This window comes from Hypanus sabinus, chromosome 2 (genome assembly GCF_030144855.1).
Source record: "Hypanus sabinus isolate sHypSab1 chromosome 2, sHypSab1.hap1, whole genome shotgun sequence".
NCBI lineage: Eukaryota > Metazoa > Chordata > Chondrichthyes > Myliobatiformes > Dasyatidae > Hypanus > Hypanus sabinus.
In genome coordinates this window covers 19,760,676-19,780,423 of record NC_082707.1, presented here as the reverse complement: position 1 = coordinate 19,780,423, position 19,748 = coordinate 19,760,676, and the positions used below count along the sequence as shown (strand labels likewise).

The window sequence follows — 19,748 nt, the reverse complement described above, 5'->3', positions numbered from 1 at the left end:
GGCCTCTGCAACTGAGGATACATCTGCTAATGGTGGGGTGAATGGAATGGGTGATAGACAAGAAAGTAGAATTGGAGAAGGACTGCAGGTGGTCACTACGTAAACGCCAGTGATTGGATTAACCTGGATGTCTCTGTTTCTTTGTCCGAATCTAGGCAGAGCTGACCGAGTTCATTGGGCTGAAACACTACATGGAGGTGATGATGCTGCTCACCGTCGCCGAGATGGTCGGGCCCACGTCTGACATAAACGTCACTGTAGTGGACACCACCTTCAATGGGGTAGCTGTTCGCGTCTTTGAGCCGGCCACTCGGAACGCGGGACTGAGGCGGGCAGTCATTTATATGCACGGTGGTGGCTGGTGTTTAGGAAGTGCGAGTAAGTTAGTAAATTAATCCTTGAGAGAATGGCTAACATTCATTCACATCTGTTATTCCTTTCCCTTTTACTACCTCAATGCATTGTCTAATGAATTGAACTGTGAGAATAGCACGCAAGATGAGTTTTTCAATCTACCTAGGAGCACGTAACAATAAGAAACAAATTTGGCTTTATCTACCATCAACTTCAGGATTGTCCCAGGCTGCTCAGCAACCAGTAAAATGCCTTAGAAGTGTATTTGTGTAGCGTAGGGGGCAGCACAGTAGTGCAGCGTTTAGTGCAACACTTCACAGCACCAGCAATTGGTGTTCAAGACCCACCACTGCCTGTAAGGAGTGTGTTTGTTGTCCTCGTGACCACGTGAGTTTCCTCTGGGTGCTTCAGTTCCCTCACACTTTTGAAAGGTGAATGGTTAGGGTTAGTAAGCTGGTGGAATGCTACGTCGGTGCTGAAAGAGTGGCGACACTCTCGTTGATGCAAGTAGCTCATCACACTTGATGTTTTGATGTGCGTATGAGCGGCTTATCTTCTGATCTTTATCTTTAGAAAACGCAGTAGCAAATTTACACACAAGCTCCCTGAAACTGAATTTGCCTTTCCAAATATTCTGTTTAATATCCTGGAAATAGATGCGTGCTTGATGCTAGGCTTTGCAAAGATTTGCAAACTCAAAGGTCAAAGATGGATTCTATGAGCTCCGAATCATTTTTCAGTATTGAAATGCACAAGCAGTCCCTTTGAGAAGCTGAATAATAAATTGCCAGAGCAATTTAGAATTTTATTCAATTCCATTTGTAATGAGGAAATTGGTTTCTATATGTACAGTTTTCACTTGTTGTAAATTGGATGTTTGTTTCTATGTTTTGCTTTGCTGAGGATGTATTCAGAGTTGTCCTGTACAGAACAGGCATTCAAACCAGCATATCCACACTAACCTTTATGCTAGTCCCAAATGCTCACATCATTACTGAATCTCCCCATGCTTTGGCTATTCAAGTACCCATGATGTCTAGTTTAGTCTCATCCGACTTCAGTGGAAAATGCCTGCTTGCACCAATACTGCCACCCCAACCACCAAACCTTAATTATCTGCACTATACATACTGAGGGTTCGCTTTAATTTTTGAAATGCTGGTGTATTCATATTCAGATTTGGTAGTCACTAGGCATATATTCTTTAACTAACTGCATTGTACCCTGATTACTTGGCACTGTGGTTGTCAGGAAGTGCAACAGCGCTGCATGGTGGCAAAACGAGGAACTGCGTTTGATCTGCCAATTTCATTCTGGGAGCATCAGCTGAACAGTATCATTTGAGTTTCCCAGCACTCTAGGATTTCAGCAGTTTCCCAGAAATTCAGAGTACTTCTGTCAGCATCACTGGCAAGCTATTATAGGGGCATTTCAGATCTGATTGCTTCGTAATAGTAAGGATATGGAAGCCTTAGAGAAGGTGCAGAGGAGGTTTATCAGGAAGTTTCCTTGAATAGAGGGCACATCTTATAAGAAAAGGATGAGTGAGCTAGAGCTTATCCCTTCAGAGTGAAGGAGCATGAGAAATGAGTTGATAGATGTATACAGGATAAGAGGCATAGATCGAGTGAGCACTGAAATATCAATCTCTCACCCTCCCCACTCAAACACACCCACCCTCTCCCCCTCTCTCTGCCTCATTCCAATAAAAGGACTTTAACCTGAGACATTAGCTCCATGTCTCCTCTTTCAGATGCAGCAGCCAGATCTGCTGAGTGTTTCAACAATTTCCTTCTTTTACTTTGACTGACAGATGGGTTGGCCATTTGAATTTGTTTGCGACTGTGGCCAAAAATGGTAGATGTTTTCTGCTAAAACCCTTCAGAACTGTTCAAGCAGAGCTGAGAATTCTACATTAATTTAAACCAGGTTTTTGTTAAAGTGTTACACTATCTGAATAAGTGGAGTCACTACATTGTGTCCTGCTTGACATCATTCATTTGACCAACACGGAGAGATTGCAGAGAGATCAATAATGGAGTAATCTCATTGGTTGTTGATTCAGCCTGGAGGGAAATTGTATTTGAAAACAAATTAAGTGATTTGAATTAGAAACAATTTATTAAGGCAGATGAAACTGCAAGTATTAATGCAACAGCAATTTTCATGTTTCTTGTGTTGGGAAACCTCCCAAGGGCCTTTATCAGAGGGAGTACAAGATTAAGTTATCACCAGGCCATAGAAAATTAAAGGCAGGCTAACAAGAACTTGAACAGCATCTACTCTGAAATTTTTGGAGACTTCCGGTAAGATGGTGGGCTCTATGGACAGTGAACCCAGTACTGTCCCAACTGATATTGCCGGGACCCTCATTATTGGGGGAGGTTGGCCACTGGTGGACAGCATGAATATAATTTGCCATGTATCGCCGATATTCTTGTGCTCTTTTGCCAGCCAATGACTGAATCTTTCATTTCCCTTTTAGAAATGCTGCCCTATGATGCCCTATCAAGAAGGAGTGCAACAGAACTGAATGCAGTTATTGTTTCAGTGGAGTAAGAGCTTTTGTCATTTTCCCCCCACACAATAGACTGTGATCGAGTTTGTACTCAGAAATTCCTGAAAGCTACCAATATACAGGGGTTCTCAGGTCAGAAATGGGTAGTTTTGTGGGTCATTTTTGACATGAATGGGTAACCTAGGCAGATATAAAGATTATTTCAAGCAGTTTATTATTGTAATTATCCAGACTTTTTATGACACGCTATACCTAATTAATGGGGCAGTCCCAAGGTGGAAATTAGCTATTGGATGTGAGCTGGGATTTAGTTCTGACTGCTCATAGCTGGTTCCAGAATTAATGCCTGCCTGTGGGATTGTCCTCTTTTTAAACTCTCCGTTTTTGGGAATTTGATGGTTATTATTTGCTGGCGGAATGGGATGGTGAGCCATCAGCTTGATTGAGTGCTGGTCTTCTGATGCACCAAAGGGTGAGTTCAACTGCCTCACAAAGCCACAGATCATCATCATCATCATTATGAGCCGTGTCATATGACAGAGACAATCATGGTCTTTCCACGAACATGATTGTTCTAGGCGAACTTCCTACAAAAGTGGTTTGTCACCGCCGCCTTCTGGGCAGTTTCTTAACATGACGGGTGACCCCAGCCATGATCAATACTATTCAGAGATTGTCAGCCTAGTTGCTTATACAATCATCCACGATCTGCTCCCAAGGCCTCACGTGACTCTGATCAGGGAGCTAAGCAGGTGATGCACTTTGTCAAGGATGACCTGCAGGCTGGTGGAGGCAAGAAGTGCCTTACACCTCCTTTGGTAGAGACGAAACTCCACCTTGCCACCCACAGAGAGATACAGGTGGAAAACAGACCATTCAGGGAACTTCCCCTTCCCTTTATCAGCTGATTTCATTAGTGTCAAAAATATTTATTCATTTTAGAGATACAGCATGGTTACAGGTTCTTTCAGCACATTGAGCACGTGCTGGCCAATTGGATCCATGTGACCAATTAACACAGCAATTGGTACGTCTTTGGAATGTGGGAGGAAACCAGAACACCTGGAGGAAATCCACACAGACATAGGAAAATGTACAAGCACCTTCCAGACAGCAACAGAATTAAACCTGGGTCACTAGCGCAGTAATAGTTTTGCAGTAACCGCTAGCTCCCATGCCATCATGGCCCCTGTCCTCCCCCCCCAAAAAATATTCTTACCGCTGCTTATATTTTTACCAATAAACATTATTATAAATTCAAACCACTACAGCGGTATTATACATTCACATTACAAACCAACACCAGGCAAATCATGACATTCCCATCCTCTTCAGGGATGACATGGTATACACTCATCAACAGTGTCCACATCCACCTGGGATAAGAGTTGACAGACATCTGTCGAAAGAAATTTGTCGCTGTACTAAATGAGAGGGGTATTGAAGACAATGCTTTGGATGCAGGTAAATGGGACTACATTGGTTAAAAGGACTCTTTCTATATTGTAGTATTCTAAAACTTTATAATTAACAAATCTAGACCTAAGACTAGGTCTGGGGGTCCTTGCTTCTCAACATCTGACCTGTCAAACCCTTTCAGAATTGTGAATATTTCAGTGAGATCATATCTTATTGTTGAACCAATGTGAAATGGTTCAACTTCCCGTGCACAACAACAACCTCCTCATTCTTTGGAATTTCATGAGCTGGGACTAAGTTCATCCATGAGATCATAAGACGTAGCATAATTACACCATTACACCCATCAAATCTGTTCTGCCATTCCACGATGGCTTATTTATTATCCCTCTCAGCCCCAAACCCTCACCTATCATGTCTGTACTAATCAAGAGCTTATCAACTTCTACTTTCAATACACCCAATAATTTGGCCTCTACTGCCACCTCAGGCACAAATTCTGCCGTGTTGGTAATAATTTTTCAAGACTCTTTAGATTCCTGCGTGGCTCAGGAGCACTGCAAGATTGCCAAAGCTATCCCACACTTCGAGAATGGATGGCGGGTGAAGAAAGGAAACTATAGTTAGCCTGACTACAGTGGTTGGGAAGATGGAGTCAATTGTTAACGGTGAGGTCTCAGTGTACTTGGAGGCAGATGATAAAATAGGCCATAGCCAGCATGGCTTCCTCAAGGGAAATATTGCCTGACAAATCTGTTGAAATTATTCGAGGAAATAAAAAGCAGGATGGACAAAGGAGAATCAGTAGATATTCTGCACTTGGATTTCAGAAGGCCTTTGACAAGGTGAGGCTGCTTAACAAAATAAGAGCCTGTGGCCCTACTGGAAAAATGATAGAACATTGGCTACCAGGAAGGGGGCAAAGAATGGGAAAGCTTTCTGCTTGGCTGCCGGTGACTAGTGGTTTGTGCTAAGGATTGTGCTAGGACCGCTCCTTAAGTGTCAATGCTTTGGATGATGGCATTGATGGCTTTTTGGCCACGTTTGTGCATTATATGAAGACTAGGTGTTGGAGCGTGTAGCATTGAGAAAGCAGGGAGGCTGCGGAAACACTTGGAGAGATTGGGAAAATGGGCTAAGTGGCAGATAAAGTGCAGTGTTGTTAAGAGTATGGTCATGCAAGTTAGTAGAAAAGTGGCAGGAAGTTCAAAAATCCAATGTACAAAGGGAGTTCTCGTGCAGGATTCCCTAAAAGTTAACTTGCAGGTTGAGTTGGTGGTAAGGAAGACAGAGGCAATGTTAGCATTCATTTCGAGAGGACTTGAATATAAATGTAAGGATGTAATTCGAGGATTTGTAAAGCACTGGTGAGGCCTCACTTGGAGGTTTGTGAACAGTTTTGGGCCCAGGAATGTGTTGACATTGGACATGGTTCAAAGGAGATTCACCACAATGATTCCAGGAATTAAAGGCTTATAATTTGAGAGCACTTGATGGCTCTGGGCTGTATTCACTAGAATACAGAAGATTGAAGGGGATCACATAGAAACCTATTGAATATTCAAAGGCCTCGATAGAGTGGACGTGGAGAGGATGCTTCCTATAGTGGGGGAGTTGAGGACCAGAGGGCACAGCATCAGTATAGAGGAGATGAGGAATTTTTTTAGCCAGAGTGTGGTGAATCTGTGGAATTCATTGCCATAGGTGGCTGTGGAGGCCAGGTCATTGGGTGCATTTAAGGCAGAGATTGATAAGTTCTTGATTAGTCAGGAGGTGAAAGGTTACAAGAAGAAGGCAGAGAAATAAGGTTTGGAGGGCAAATGGATCAACAATGAATTAATGCTGGAGCAAACTCAATGGGCCGAATGGCCCAAATCTGAAGGGTCTCGGCCCGAAACGTTGACAGTGCTTCTCCTTATAGATGCTGCCTGGCCTGCTGTGTTGCACCAGCGTTTTGTGTGTGTTGTCTGCTTCTATTTCTAATGGTTTTATGGTCTTATAGCAAACATCCTCTCCATGACCACTCTATCTAGGCCTTTAAATTTTCATTAGGTTTCAGTCAGATGCCTCATTCTTCTTCTAAACTCCAGTAAGTAAAGGCCCAGAGCCATCAAACACTCCCCGTACATTAGCCTGTTTGTTCCCAGGGCTATTCTGATGAAGATCCTCTGGACCCTCTCCAACGCCAGTACGTGCTCAAGTATCCTTAGAGATTTTGTTTCTTCGAAAGCGTTAATGATGAAAGTGCCGATCTAAATAGTCACATATGAGCTAGCATCTGATATTACTGATCATCGTTAGCAAAACTCAGTTCCTGTGTTACCTTTCAGATACCGATTAGCGCCACAGCATCATTTTCCCGACCAGTTCAATGATGTCTATGCTGTGGTGAAGTACTTTCTTCAGCGGGATGTCTTGGCCCAATACATGGTGGACCCAGGCAGAGTTGCTGTAGCTGGAGACAGTGCTGGAGGGAACTTGGCTGCTGCAGTGGCTCAACAGGTAGTTATGGGCGTCAATAATTGTTTGTGGCAGCTCTCTGTCAAAGAATGGTAGAAATGTACTCAACAGAAATGGACCCTATGACCCAGCTCACTCATGGGACCTACTAGCACTCAGTAGCCTCTTTATGAGGTGCACCTATTCATCATGCAAAATCTAATCAATCAATCACATGGCAGCAACTCCATGCATAAAAACCTGCAGACATGGTCAAAAGGTTCAGTTGTTGTTCAGCCCAAACATCACGATAGGAAGAAATGTGATAGTGATATAGAGATGTATACACGGGGTGCCTAAGACTTTTGCACAGTGCTGTACTAACTTTCTGTATTGCACTCTACTGCTGCTGCAAAGAAGAGACAAATTTCATGACTAATCTTGCAAGGAACAAGTCAAGTCACTTTTATTGTCATTTCGACCATAACTGCTGGTACAGTACATGGTAAAAACGATACAATTTCAGGACCATGGTGTTACATGACACAGTACAAAAACTAGACTGAACTATGTAAAAAACAACACAGAAAAAAACTGCACTAGACTACAGACCTACCCAGGACTGCATGAAGTGCACAAAACAGTGCAGGCATTACAACAAATAATAAACAAGACAATAGGGCAGTAAGGTGTCAGTCCAGGCTGTGGGTATTGAGGAGTCTGATGGCTTGGGGGAAGAACCCGAATGCTTTAGTGCCTTTTCCCAGATGGCAGGAGGGAGAAGAGTTTGTATGAGGGGTGTGTGGGGTCCTTCATAATGCTATTTGCTTTGCGGATGCAGCATGTAGTGTATGTGAGTGATGATAAACCTGACTCTGATATGGGTCTCTAATTATGGATTGAGAATATGAAGGGGACAGGGAGAGGGGCTGGTGGTGTAGTGGCATCAGCACTGGACTTCGGGGCGAATGGTCCCGAGTTCGAATCTGGCCAGCTCCCTTGCACACTATACATCTGTGTCTGGGTGAGTGTTGAGCTAGCAAACCCGTAAATAAAAAAAACCTGGAGAGGGATGGCAAGACACGCCGTATGATGAGAAATCACCAAAAAGATTGGTGCAAAAAGCTTGTCATGATGGCACCCCAACGACACCACCAGGAGTTAAGGGCGCGTACGCACATGCACACGCACACGCACACACGACTCATGACTGGGAAAAAGAGAGGGGAGATGGGGAGGGAGTGGGAAGCTTCAGAGAGCCATTCTGTAACGATCAATAAACCAATTGTTTGGAATCAAATGACCTTGCCTGGTGTCTCAGGGCTGGGCGTGTCTGCACCTGCGCCACCCCCACCCCTCGCCTGGACACCCTTCTCAGCCATCCTGTGGCACACCACCCTCAGCATTTCCAACATCCTTTGCTCCTGTCAGATTTACAAACTCGCTCTCCACTCCACGTTGACAAATGCGGTACTGTGTAAAACTCTCAAGCACCCGAGCTACATATATGTCCCTAAGGTTTGCCATAGTACTGAAGATTAAGCTCATACGAGAGGTCCATTAAATATCTTAGAAGAGTGGGATAGAAACTACTCCTGAAAGTATTGACCTCTACTTCTGTTGAATGTTTCCAGACTGATTGCACCATGGTCTGCTAAGACAAAAAGAATGAAGATCCAGCAATCGGATTCTCATTTTCCACGATCATTTGCTGCCAAGGATCAGTTTATCATAATCCTTGGCAACACAGCAATAATGACATCATCCAGCTCCACCCAGAGTCCATAGACGTAACATTTAGTAGGTCAATTGGTCATTGTAAATTGTCCTATTATTCAGCTAGGGTTAAATTGAGGGTTGCCAGGTGGTGCAGCTTGAAGGGGCAAAAGGGGCTATTTTTTTACCCTGTATCCCAATAAATAAATTTGACATTTAAGGAATCATTACACAAAATACTAAATAAGAATCAGAATGTACAGTGTTCATGTGAATAATGCTTGGCTGTGGTGTAGAACGCTACAAAGCAGCAGAGGTTATGGATGAGAGCAGATAGCAGCTTCAGGATTTCCCTTTTTGAACTGTGCCTGTATACAAATAGTCAGGCTGCCATCAACCCCGCACAGTAGTGATAATGAACAGCAAGAGTTTTGTCTGATACGCCCCAGCTGCAAAGCCCTACAGAGAGGATAGCAAAACACTAATGTCGAAATATTCATCCCTTTGCCAAGCTGTGCCTCTGTCTTCAAACTGATTGCTGCTTTCAATGAAGAACTGGGGACTTGTTCTTGTTTGAAATAATTTAAAAAAAGCTGAGTAAAAAGTATTTGTCAAATGTTGAACTTTATCACCCATGACTCTAACCCTTTAGAAGGGTCATGCAGCTACACTAGAAAGCTGAAAATAGCAATAAGCGCCTCTGGGCCCTGAAAAGTGATTATCCATCACACAAGATGATTAGTGAGTTCAAGTCCCCACCACAGCTTGTGGGAATTCTGATTATAAACCATAACGTTACTGGTTTGTGGAAACTTAAAACTGTACAGGTAACCAGACAGCTATGGAGTTGTTGTAACTGCTACTGTTGTGGAAATAACCATATATCCACCATACAGATAACCATGACACCACAGGCTTGTTTCATCTGTAGAGGTAACCATATGTCAGTCTTACAAGTATCATAAAGATATCTGATTCACTAATGTCTATGAAGGAAATCAGTTGATATTATTTAGTGCAGCTGCTATAAGCAGCAATGGTTGAGTCCTGATGAAGGGTCTCCGCCTGAAATGTGGTATGTACTCTTTTTCCATACATGCTGCCTGGCCTGATGAGCTTCTCCAGCATCTTGTGTGTGTTGCTTGGATTTCCAGCATCTGCAGATATTCACTTGCTTATGGTTGACTCCTATCTGCTCAGAAAAGCTACTCAGCAAAATCATAATTACCAATTCTCACAGCATAGAAACAGGCCCTTCAGCCCAACTGATCCATGCTGACTGTGTTGTCCAGTAAGTGAATGTTTTTGCCTTCATTTGGCCCATTACCAGATACAACTCTCCTATCTGTATACTTAGCTTGAAGGCGTTTAAGTGTGGCTAATGTGTCCGTGCCTGCCTGCACTTCCGGCAGCTTGTTCTGAATATCCACCACCCTTTGGTTACAGGGCAGAAGCAGGAGAATGGGGTTGAGAGGGATAATAAATCAGCCATGATGGAATGGCAGAGCAGACTTGATGGGCCATAAGACATAGGAGCAGAATTAGGCCATTTGGCCCATCAAGTCTGCTCTGCCATTCAATCATGGCTGATCCTTTTTTTTAATATCCTCCTCAACCTCAGTCCTGGTCTTCTCCCCATAACCCTTGATGCCATGTCCAATTAAGAACCTATCAATCTCTGTTTTATATACACCCAACAACCTGGCCTCCACAGCTGCATATGGCAACAAATTCCACAAATTCATCACCCTTTGGCTAAAGAAATTTCTCTGCATCTCTGTTTTGAAAGGTTGCCCCTCTATACTGAGGCTGTACCCTCTTGTCCTAGATTCTCCCACCATGAAAATATCCTTTCCACATCTACTCTGTCTAGGCCTTTCAACATTCGAAAGGTTTCGATGAGATCCCCCCCCATCCTTCTGAATTCCAGCGAGCACAGACCCAGAGCCATCAAATATTCCTTGTATGATAATCCTTCCATTCCTGGAATCATCCTTGTGAACTTCCTCTGGACCCTCACCAGTGCCAGCACATCTTTTTGAAGATGAGGGGCCCAAATCTGTTCACGATACTCAAGGTGAGGCCTCTCCAGTGCCTTATAAAGCCTCAGCATCACATCCTTACTCTTGTATTCTAGACCTCTTGAAATGAATGCTAACATAGCATTTGCCTTCCTCACCATTGACTCAACCTGCAAGTTAACCTTTAGAATGTTCTGCCAAGTTTCTTTGCATCTCAGAATTTTAGATTTTGGAAACATCCTCTCTACATCCATCCATCTAGGCCTTTCAACATTGAATAGGTTTCAAGGGGATCCCCCTTCAGTCGTTTGAATACCAGTGAATACAGGCATAGAGCCATCAAACCCTGATTCATACGTTAAGCCTTACAATCCCAGAAACATTTCGTGAACCTCCTTTGAACCTTCTTCAATGCCACCACATCCTTTTTTAGATAAGGGTCCCAAAACTGCTTTCAACGCTCCAAGTGAGGTGTCAGCAATGCTTTATAAAGCCACAAGATGCACGCTTGCTTTTATATTCTAATCCTTTCAAAAAGAATGCTACCATTGCATTTGCCTTCCTCACCACCAACTCATTTTGCAAATTAGCTTTTAGCGAATCCTATTTAGGGAAGCTTTAATCTATCTAAGTCTGTCGGTAGGCTGTCTGTTTCTTAAACACTATCTGGCTTTCCACCTATCTTCATACCATCTGTAAATTTGGCCACAAAGCCAACTTTCTGTCATCCATATCATTAACACACAACATAAATAGAAACAGAACCAGCACAGACTCGTGGAACACCACTAGCCACCAGCAGCCAATCAGAAAAAGCTCACTTTATTCCCACTCTTTGGCACTTGCCAATCAGCCAAAGTTCTATCCATGCTAGTATATTTCCTGTAATACCATGGGTTCTGAACCTGTTAAGTGACTTCATGTTTGGCACTTGTGAAAGGCCTTCTGAAAATCCAAATACACAACATCCATAATTTCTCCTTTGTCTATCCTGCTTGTTATTTCCTCAAAGAATTCTGACAGATTTGTCAGGCAAGATTTTTCCTTAAGGAAACCATGCTGACTTCAACCTATTTTACCATGTGCTTCCAAATATCTGTAAACCACATCCTTAACAATGGACTCCAACATCTTCTCAACCACTGATTAACTGGCTATAATTTCCTTTCTTCTGCCTCTCTCCCTTTTTGAAGAGTTTTCCAGTCCTCTGGAACATTGCCAAAGTCTAGTGATTCTTGAAAGATCATTACTAATGCCTCCACCATCTCTGTAGCCAGTTTTTTCAGAACCCTGATGTGTACACAATCTGGTCCGGGTGATATAGTCATTTCAGTTTTCCAAGCAGCTTCTCGTTAGTAATGGCAGCTTCACTCACCTCTGCCTCCTGACACCCTTGACCCAGGGGCATACTGCTGGCATCCACAGTGAAGAGGAATGTAAATGCTTGTTCAATTTGTCTGCTATTTCCTTTCCTCCAATTACTACCTCTCCAGCATCATTTTCTAGTGGTCCAATACCTATTTTCATTTCTCTTTTAGTTTTTTATATACTATCCTGAAGAAGTTTATGGTATCCTTAATATCGGCGGTTCATTTTTTTCTTATTTATGACTTTTTAAATTGCCTCCTGTTAGTTTTTTAAAGCTTCCTAATCCTTTGACCTACATCTCTTTGGCTTTTATATCCACTTTGACTTCCCTTGTCAACTATGGTTGCATCATCCTGCCTTTAGAATACTAGCTCTTTGGGATTTACCCATTCTAGGCCTTCCAAATTTCCCAGAAACTGCAGCCATTGCTGCTCTGCCATCATCCCTGCTAGTGTCTCCTTGGTCAGCTCCTCTCTCATGCCTCTGTAATTCCCTTTACTCCACTGTGATGCTGAGAAATCTGACTTTAGCTTCTTCCTATCAAATTTCACTGTGATTTCTATCATATTATGATCACAGCTCTCAAAGGTTCCTTTATCTTAATCTCTCTAATCAATTCCGGTTTATTGCACAGCACCCAATCCTGGTGGGCTCATCCACAACTTGCTCTGAAAAGCAATTGTGTAGGCATTTTATAAATTATGCTGCTTGGGATCCAGCACCAGCCTGCATATTTTCCCAATCTGCTTGCATATTGAAATCTGCATGACCAGCTTAACACTGGCTTTTGACATGCATTTTCTACTTCCCGTTGTAATTTGTAGCCCACATCTTTGCTACTGTTAGGAAGCCTGTATATAACTCCCATCAGGGTCTCTTTACCCTCACAGTTTCTTAGAATTACCGCAACTCTACATTTCTGATCCTGTGTCACCGATTTCTAAGGATTTGATTTCATTATTTACTAACAGACTCGTCCCATCCCCTCTGCCTACCTGCCTGTCCTATCAATCCAACATGTATCCTTAGATGTTAAGCTCCCAGCTACAGTTTTCTTTCAGCCATGACTCAGTGATGCCCACAATGTCAGAATCAGATTTAATATCATTGGTAACTATCGTGAAATGTGTTAACTTGGTGGCAATACATGATAATATTGAAAAGAAAAGTAAATCAATTACAAACTGCTATAATTTCATCTACCTTATTCCATATACTGCATGAATTTAAATTAAACACCTTCAGTCCTGTATTCATTATCCTTTTTGATTTTGTTCAATGTTTATATTTTAACATCCTGTTGACTAAAATGTTGTCCTATAATCAGTCTGCCTTTGCTAGCTGTCTCACTAAATACTGCCTCTGTTTGTAAACCAACTGCCCCATCCTCAGGCCTACTGTTCACTGATTGGGCACAGTTCAAACTCCAAAAACTTCCACAAAGCACTGCTCTTTTATTCTTCTATTGCGGACCTGTGTGAAGTCACCTCTTTTTCTCGCACTCTTGTTATGATGCCTGATTCACTCTCTTGGTTACCTACTCAAGGATACCAAGAAATTTGTCAGCCATCGATTTCCAGGACTTAACAAGCAGAAATCCAGCCAGACCACAGAACATGGAGAAAATTAGTTTTTTTTCCTGGGCACAGGAGATGTTGCAGATGCTGGAAATCCAGAGCAGTACACACAAAATGCTGAAGAAACAAAGGAGGACAGGGGGCATCTATGGAGGGGAGTAAACAGTTGCCATTTTGGACCGAGACCCTTCATTAGGACTGGAAAGGAAGGGGGAAGAAGATAGAATAAAAAGGGGAATACTGTTCCCCTCCTAGTCCTCCCCGAGCAATGACAATAGACATCTGGAGCAGGACAACAGCTGGTTCTGAACAGGAGTCTCCCAACATTATCATGGATGAAATGTGACCCTCCTCCTTCTCTTTCTCCCATTTTCCACTCTCCTGTCCTGTCAGATTCATTTTCCTCTTCAGCCCTTTACCTCTTCCAGCTTCTCACTTTATCCTCCCTCCTCCACCCATATGTGTTTCCCCTCACCTGTTTACATCTATCACCTGCCAGCTTGTATTCCTTCTTCTTCACACTTCCCCTTATTCTGGCTTCTTCCCCCCTTCCTTTCCAGTCATAATGAAGGGTCCCAGCCCAAAACATCGACTCCTTATTCCCCTCCATAAAGTTCCTCCAGCATTTTGTGCGTTGTTTGAGCTTGTCATGTTTCATTGGAGTGGGACTCATCCGGGGAAGAAGAGAAGTTTCCAGCTTTCAGCTTACTTGTCAAAGTCAAGTTTATCATCATCAGTACAAGTATATTTATGTACGGGTACAATGAAGGCATTACCTGCAACAGCATCACAGATACATATTATATAAGGAGCATCCACAAGAAGAAAAAAGCATATATCAAATACAAATGATATACCCAGGTTTTACAAGAAGGAGCATAATTTAAAACAAAAAAATCAAGTTCATTTAGTGACGGGTTCAAAGTGACCATAGTGTTGTTAGATTGAGGTAGTGATTAAGATTGGTTCAAGAGCCCAATGGTTGAAGAGAAGGAGCTGTTCTTGAAAGTAGTTGTATAGGACGTCTGTACCTCTTGCCCGATGGCAGCTGCAAGGAGATGACATGGCCTGGATGGTGGGGATCTTTGATGATGAACCCTTTGCCTTCTTCAAAGTGAAAGTCCAAAGTACATTTATTAACGAAGTATGTATACACTATACAACCTTGAGATTCGTCTCTTAACAGGCAGCCATGAAACAAAGAAACCCAAAAGAACCCATAAAAAAAAGAACGTCAAACACCCAATGTGCAAAGAGGGAAAAAAACAAACCATGCACCTGAGACCCTTAGTTCAGTGCAGAGCCTGGGGAACGTTGTGTGGCAGCAAGCAGAACTATCCCATTCCTGGCCTCGGGACCCAACACCCTGACCCTTTCACTCTTGGCCTGGTGCCGAAATCAATGTCCAAGCATTGGGTTCAGTTGCCTCTCTGCACCCTGTAACCTGGTCCCTGCCACCTTGATTCAGCCTGTACCTGACCTTTTTGATCAAAAGCAAGAAAGAATCTGCAGATGCCGGAAATCCAAGAAACACATACAAAATGCTGGAGGAACTCAGCAGCCAGGCTGCTGAAGAACCGCCCAAAACGTCAACTGTACTTTTTTCCATAAATGCTGCCTGGCCTGTAGAGTTCCTCCAGCATTTTGTGTGTGTTGCCCTAACCTTTCCGATTAGGCTAGTTACTTAAATCGATTGATCCCTGGGTCTTCCTCACTCTTAGCGACAGACCCACTGCCTCGCCTTGACTTGGACTGCCTCATCAAATTGACTTCCAGTCCAAAGGGAAGCTTGCGATAATCGTTTACCAGAAAAAGAGAGGTTAACAATTTAGTTGGTTTCCTTGACTCATTGGCCACCCACCAGATGTCACTGAGATTCACCAGCTCCATTTGAAACTGGAAATACTTTAAGGCAATTCCTCCTACAGGTACTATTGATGGGGGGTGGGGGGGGGAGGGAGATGCCCATGTTGCGCTGGGGAGAGTTCACTACTCTCTGCAGTTTCTTGCATCCCTGCACACTTGGATTGCCACACCAGACCATAATGCAACCAGTCAGGACACTTTCAACAGGACATCTGCAGAAGTCCGTAGCAGGATCAGTGACCAGCGTGTTGCATGTAGAAAGCTTTGAGGTGGTAGGGGTGGGGCGAGACCTGGAATCCTGCCTGCTCTTGCTTCTGTAATTGTGTTGCCAGGCCAGCGAGTTTGAGAGATATAGGAAGGTGGTTATAGTTTTTCATTAGAACCATGTCCACAAATAAATAGGAAGTGCATTAGAGCCAGTTAAAAGACAGGAATATATAAGGATGCAAGACAAATGAGATTTTGTGGGAGCAAAGTGTTAGATTGGAGTAGGTTAAAGGGTTGGCCTAACAGCATGGGTTGAAGAGTCTTTCTGAGCCTTACTGTTCTATGTTCTACAGCAGGGGTTCGCAACCTATTTTTATGCCTGGACCCCAATATTGCCAGAGAATGGTAAATTTATGGAATTCATTGTCATAGGTGCTGTGGAGGCCAAGTCATTGGGTAATAAAGGTTGATAGGTTCCTGATAAGTCAGGGCATGGAGGAATATGGGGAGAACATGGGAGACTGGGGCTGAGAGGGAAAATGGATTGGCTACGATGAAATGGCAGAGCAGACTCAATGGGGCAAACGACCTAATTTTGCCTCTGTATCTTATAGCCTTGTGGTCACTCACCGAGGGGTGTAAAGGACCCACGTTGGGAATCCCCGTCAGTGACGGACACCAAATAATGACAGAAATGTTTTGCAGATCAGAGAAGAGCCTGGGGTTGAAGTTGAAATCAAGATTCAAGCCTTGGTGTACCCTGCACTTCAGACCATCGATTTCAATACTCCTTCCTACCAGCAGAACGAGAACATGCCCATCCTGCCCAAGAAGCTGATGGTCAGGTTCTGGAGCGAATACTTCAGTCCGGACAAGTCACTGCTGAAGGCCATGGGGGCCAATGCCCACACTGGCCTTGAAGCCAGAGGCCTGAGCAGCCTGGTGAACTGGAGCGTCCTTCTGCCAGAGAAATTCAGGAAGGAGTACAAGTACACGCTGCCCGCTCGAGGGAACGAGGGGACCTCCCACGCGAAGGTCCCCGGGGTCTTTGACCCAAGGGCTGCTCCACTCTTGGCCGAGGACAAGGAGCTCCGGGCGCTCCCCCAGGCCCTCATCATGACCTGTGAGTTTGACGTCCTGAGAGACGACGGGACCATGTACGCCACGAGGCTGCAGCAAGCCGGTGTCCAGGTAGCTCTCGAGCACTTTGAGGACTGCTTTCATGGTGTCTTGATGTTCATTACGTGGCCGACCAATTTCGCCATTGGCCACAAGCTGATGGACCGCTACATTGACTGGCTGCGGGAAAACTTATAAACACAGCTTTAGTTTTAATTTTCACTGCCCCTCCCCCACTATTTACCACCCTACTTCCATGCCTGTGAATTATCAACAAGTGATTTTGTCTCTTAATGATCCACTGGCCTGATTATCATTGAATTTAAAATATCGTTTAACTGAAGAGCTGTTAGTCAGGGATTATTATCACTTGAATTAAAATATTTAAAAGAAGCTTACTAGGTACGGAAGGGTGGGGAGGTTGATGTTACGTGGCTCAGGAACAGGGGTGCAAACCAGGCCACAGAGTGAAAGAGTCATACGGCTCAGAAAGAGGCCGTTCAGCCCCATTGATCCATGCTGACCGAGACTCCCATCCAAGCCAGTCCATTTCGCCCATGTTTGGCCCATATCATTCTCAACCTTTCCCATTTAAATGTCCCTTTTAAGTGTTGTTACTGTACCTTCCTCAGTCTCTTCCTCTGGGAGCTCATTCCATAAACTGATCACCCACTGGGTAAAAAGCTTTCCCTTCAGGCTTGCATTAACTCTATCCCTTCTTGTCTGAAACCTATAGCCCTATTTCCCCAGCTGTGGGGAAAAGACTGTGAAGATTGTCCCTATCTGTGCTTCTCATGATTTTATACACCTTGATACGATCCCCCCCCCCCATTTCTGTCGCACACTTACTCATTCTGTTTTCATAACTCAGTCCCTCAAGACAGCAACATCCTCCTGACTCTTCTCAGCACTGTTTCAAGCTTTATGGTATCTTTCTTATAGCAGGGTGGCCAACACTGAACACAGTATTCCAAACGTGGCCTCACTAGTGTCTTGTACAACTACAACATAATGTATCATCTTCCCAATTTGCTCTCTCCAAAATCATAAATGGAAGAAGGGTGTTCATGCCTGCCCTACCATTCAGTAAGAACACAAGAAACTGGAAGCGGGTGTAGGCCACTCAGCCCTTCAAATCTGCTCCATCATTCAATATGATCATGGCAGATTTCTGCTGACCTCATCTCCTCTTGCGCTAGTTCCTCCCCTCCCCCCCCCACCGTGCCCCATAACCCTCAACTCCTCGTTTTTTTTCCAGCTAATTTCACTGCCTTGGTTAGATATCTCTTGTTTGTCTAACAAGCATCTATCAGGTTCAGACCTGGTAGTATAAAAGGCAAAATACTACAGATGCTAGAAATCTGAGGTAAAACTGAAAATGCTGAGTAGGTCAGGCAGCAGTTGTGGAGAGAGAAGCAGTGTCATCATGCCAGGTTGGTAACTTGATAGAAGGTCATTGACCTGAAACATTAATTCTGATTTTATCTCCGCAGATGCTGCCTGACTTACTGAGTATTTCCAGTATTTTGTGTTTTATTTCAGCTTTGAACTTTTCTTTAATGCCCGGCTTTTTGGGGGAGAGTTAGCATCCTGTCATTGCCACTGGATAACCTGGTTCCAGCTTCAAGCTTCCATCTCCCTGTCCTTCCAGAGGAGACCTGCCCCCCTTACTGATTGTCTCAAACAGCAGATCATTTCTTAACTTTCCACCCCAAAGGAATGAAAAGACTTGTCCGAATCAATTCAGCTTACTTGCCTAACAATCTCATTCAGAAAGTGATCATATCTGCTGTATCCATTCCAAAAGCTCACAAGCTGTGATATAACCTTCATGACACTGAGACTTTGATACCAAAGTGGCTATGTCAGAGCCGAAAATTAATGCATGCTTATGACCACAGTTGGGTTGGGAAAGTTGGCATGTCCACGTTGACACTCACCAGTTTTTATAGATGCACAAGAGAAAGCAACCTATCTTCATGCATCAAAACTTGGTGGTCCCCAAACCAGTTGAATGCCTCGTTGCTCATGACCCTCTCCTACCATAACACCAGAAAATCCAGCCCCTCCCACTATACAACGCCCACCTATGCTGTTCAGGTACTGAAAGCCTTTCCACTGTCACTGTACTCCCGATGAAGGCTAACTGCAATGGGGTAGTAGTCGAGTTCCATGTTGTGTATCAACCCCACTTCTCTATTGATATGCTCTGTGTGTATATCTCCTGCCCTATTTGTATCACAATGAATAAACTGTTGTGTGAAAAGGCCTTTTCTCGGTTCAAACGTCTCCAATCTTGTTGTTTTCCTGAGAACACAGATATGTTAGAGATTCAGATTCAGATTTCTTATCATGTGTAGATCCAAACATAGAGTGAAATACACTATTTGCGTTAGCAACAGGGATGTGCTGGAGGCACAATCAGATTTAATATCACTGCCATATCTTATGAAATCTGCAGTTATGCGGCAGAAGTACATTGCAAAATATAATACAGTTTTTATAATTATGTATGGGTGTTACTTATTGAAATATAGTGCAGAACAGGCTCTTTCAGTCGTTCAAGTTGCACTGCCTAGCAGTCACCTAATTTAATCAAGGGACAATTTACAATGACCAATTAACCTATCAACTGGTATGTCTTGGGACTGTCGGAGAAAGCCAGAGCACCCGGAGGAAACCCAGCAGTCACAGGGAGAAAATAAAAACTCCTTACAGGCAGCAGTGGGAATTGAATCCGGGTTGCCCGTTACTGCAAAGCTTTGTGCTAACCACTATGCTACTGTGCTATCATTATCAAAGGGCGTGCAAGATTCTCCTTCCATCTGCTAGCCTGTATGTCACCCTTGTCAAGGTGTAGCACCTGGCTGGCACACCTGATCAGGTTCATGTGGAGCCATAGGAAATGGTCATATAAGCAGGTGGTGCATATCACAAGTCCTGGTTATGTGACCACTGACGCCAAGTGGACAATCTCTGCAGAACATGGACAATGGCCAGGGGCACCTGTTTTGTAAAGACACTGCCCAGAAGAAAGCAATGGCAAACCATTTCTGTAGAAAAATTTGTCAAGAGCTATTACAGTTATGGGAAGGCCATGATTACCCACATCATACCACACTGCACAAAATGAATGAATGAACA

The 19,748-nt window shown here is 43.7% G+C and overlaps 1 protein-coding gene across 2 annotated transcripts in view; it reads left to right on the top strand.

Annotated features, from left to right (window-relative positions):
• LOC132406755 (arylacetamide deacetylase-like) overlaps positions 1-19,717 on the top strand; it is a 48,990-nt gene extending 29,273 nt beyond the window's left edge. For both annotated transcript variants that reach the window (XM_059992706.1, XM_059992698.1), the window contains exons 2-5: positions 156-378; positions 2,840-2,909; positions 6,622-6,793; positions 16,191-19,717. In XM_059992706.1, the coding sequence (XP_059848689.1) occupies positions 192-378; positions 2,840-2,909; positions 6,622-6,793; positions 16,191-16,802 (1,041 nt within the window). In that variant the 5' untranslated portion in view covers positions 156-191 and the 3' untranslated portion in view covers positions 16,803-19,717. The remainder of the gene's footprint in view (positions 1-155; positions 379-2,839; positions 2,910-6,621; positions 6,794-16,190) is intronic.
• Positions 19,718-19,748: the final 31 nt, after the last annotated feature.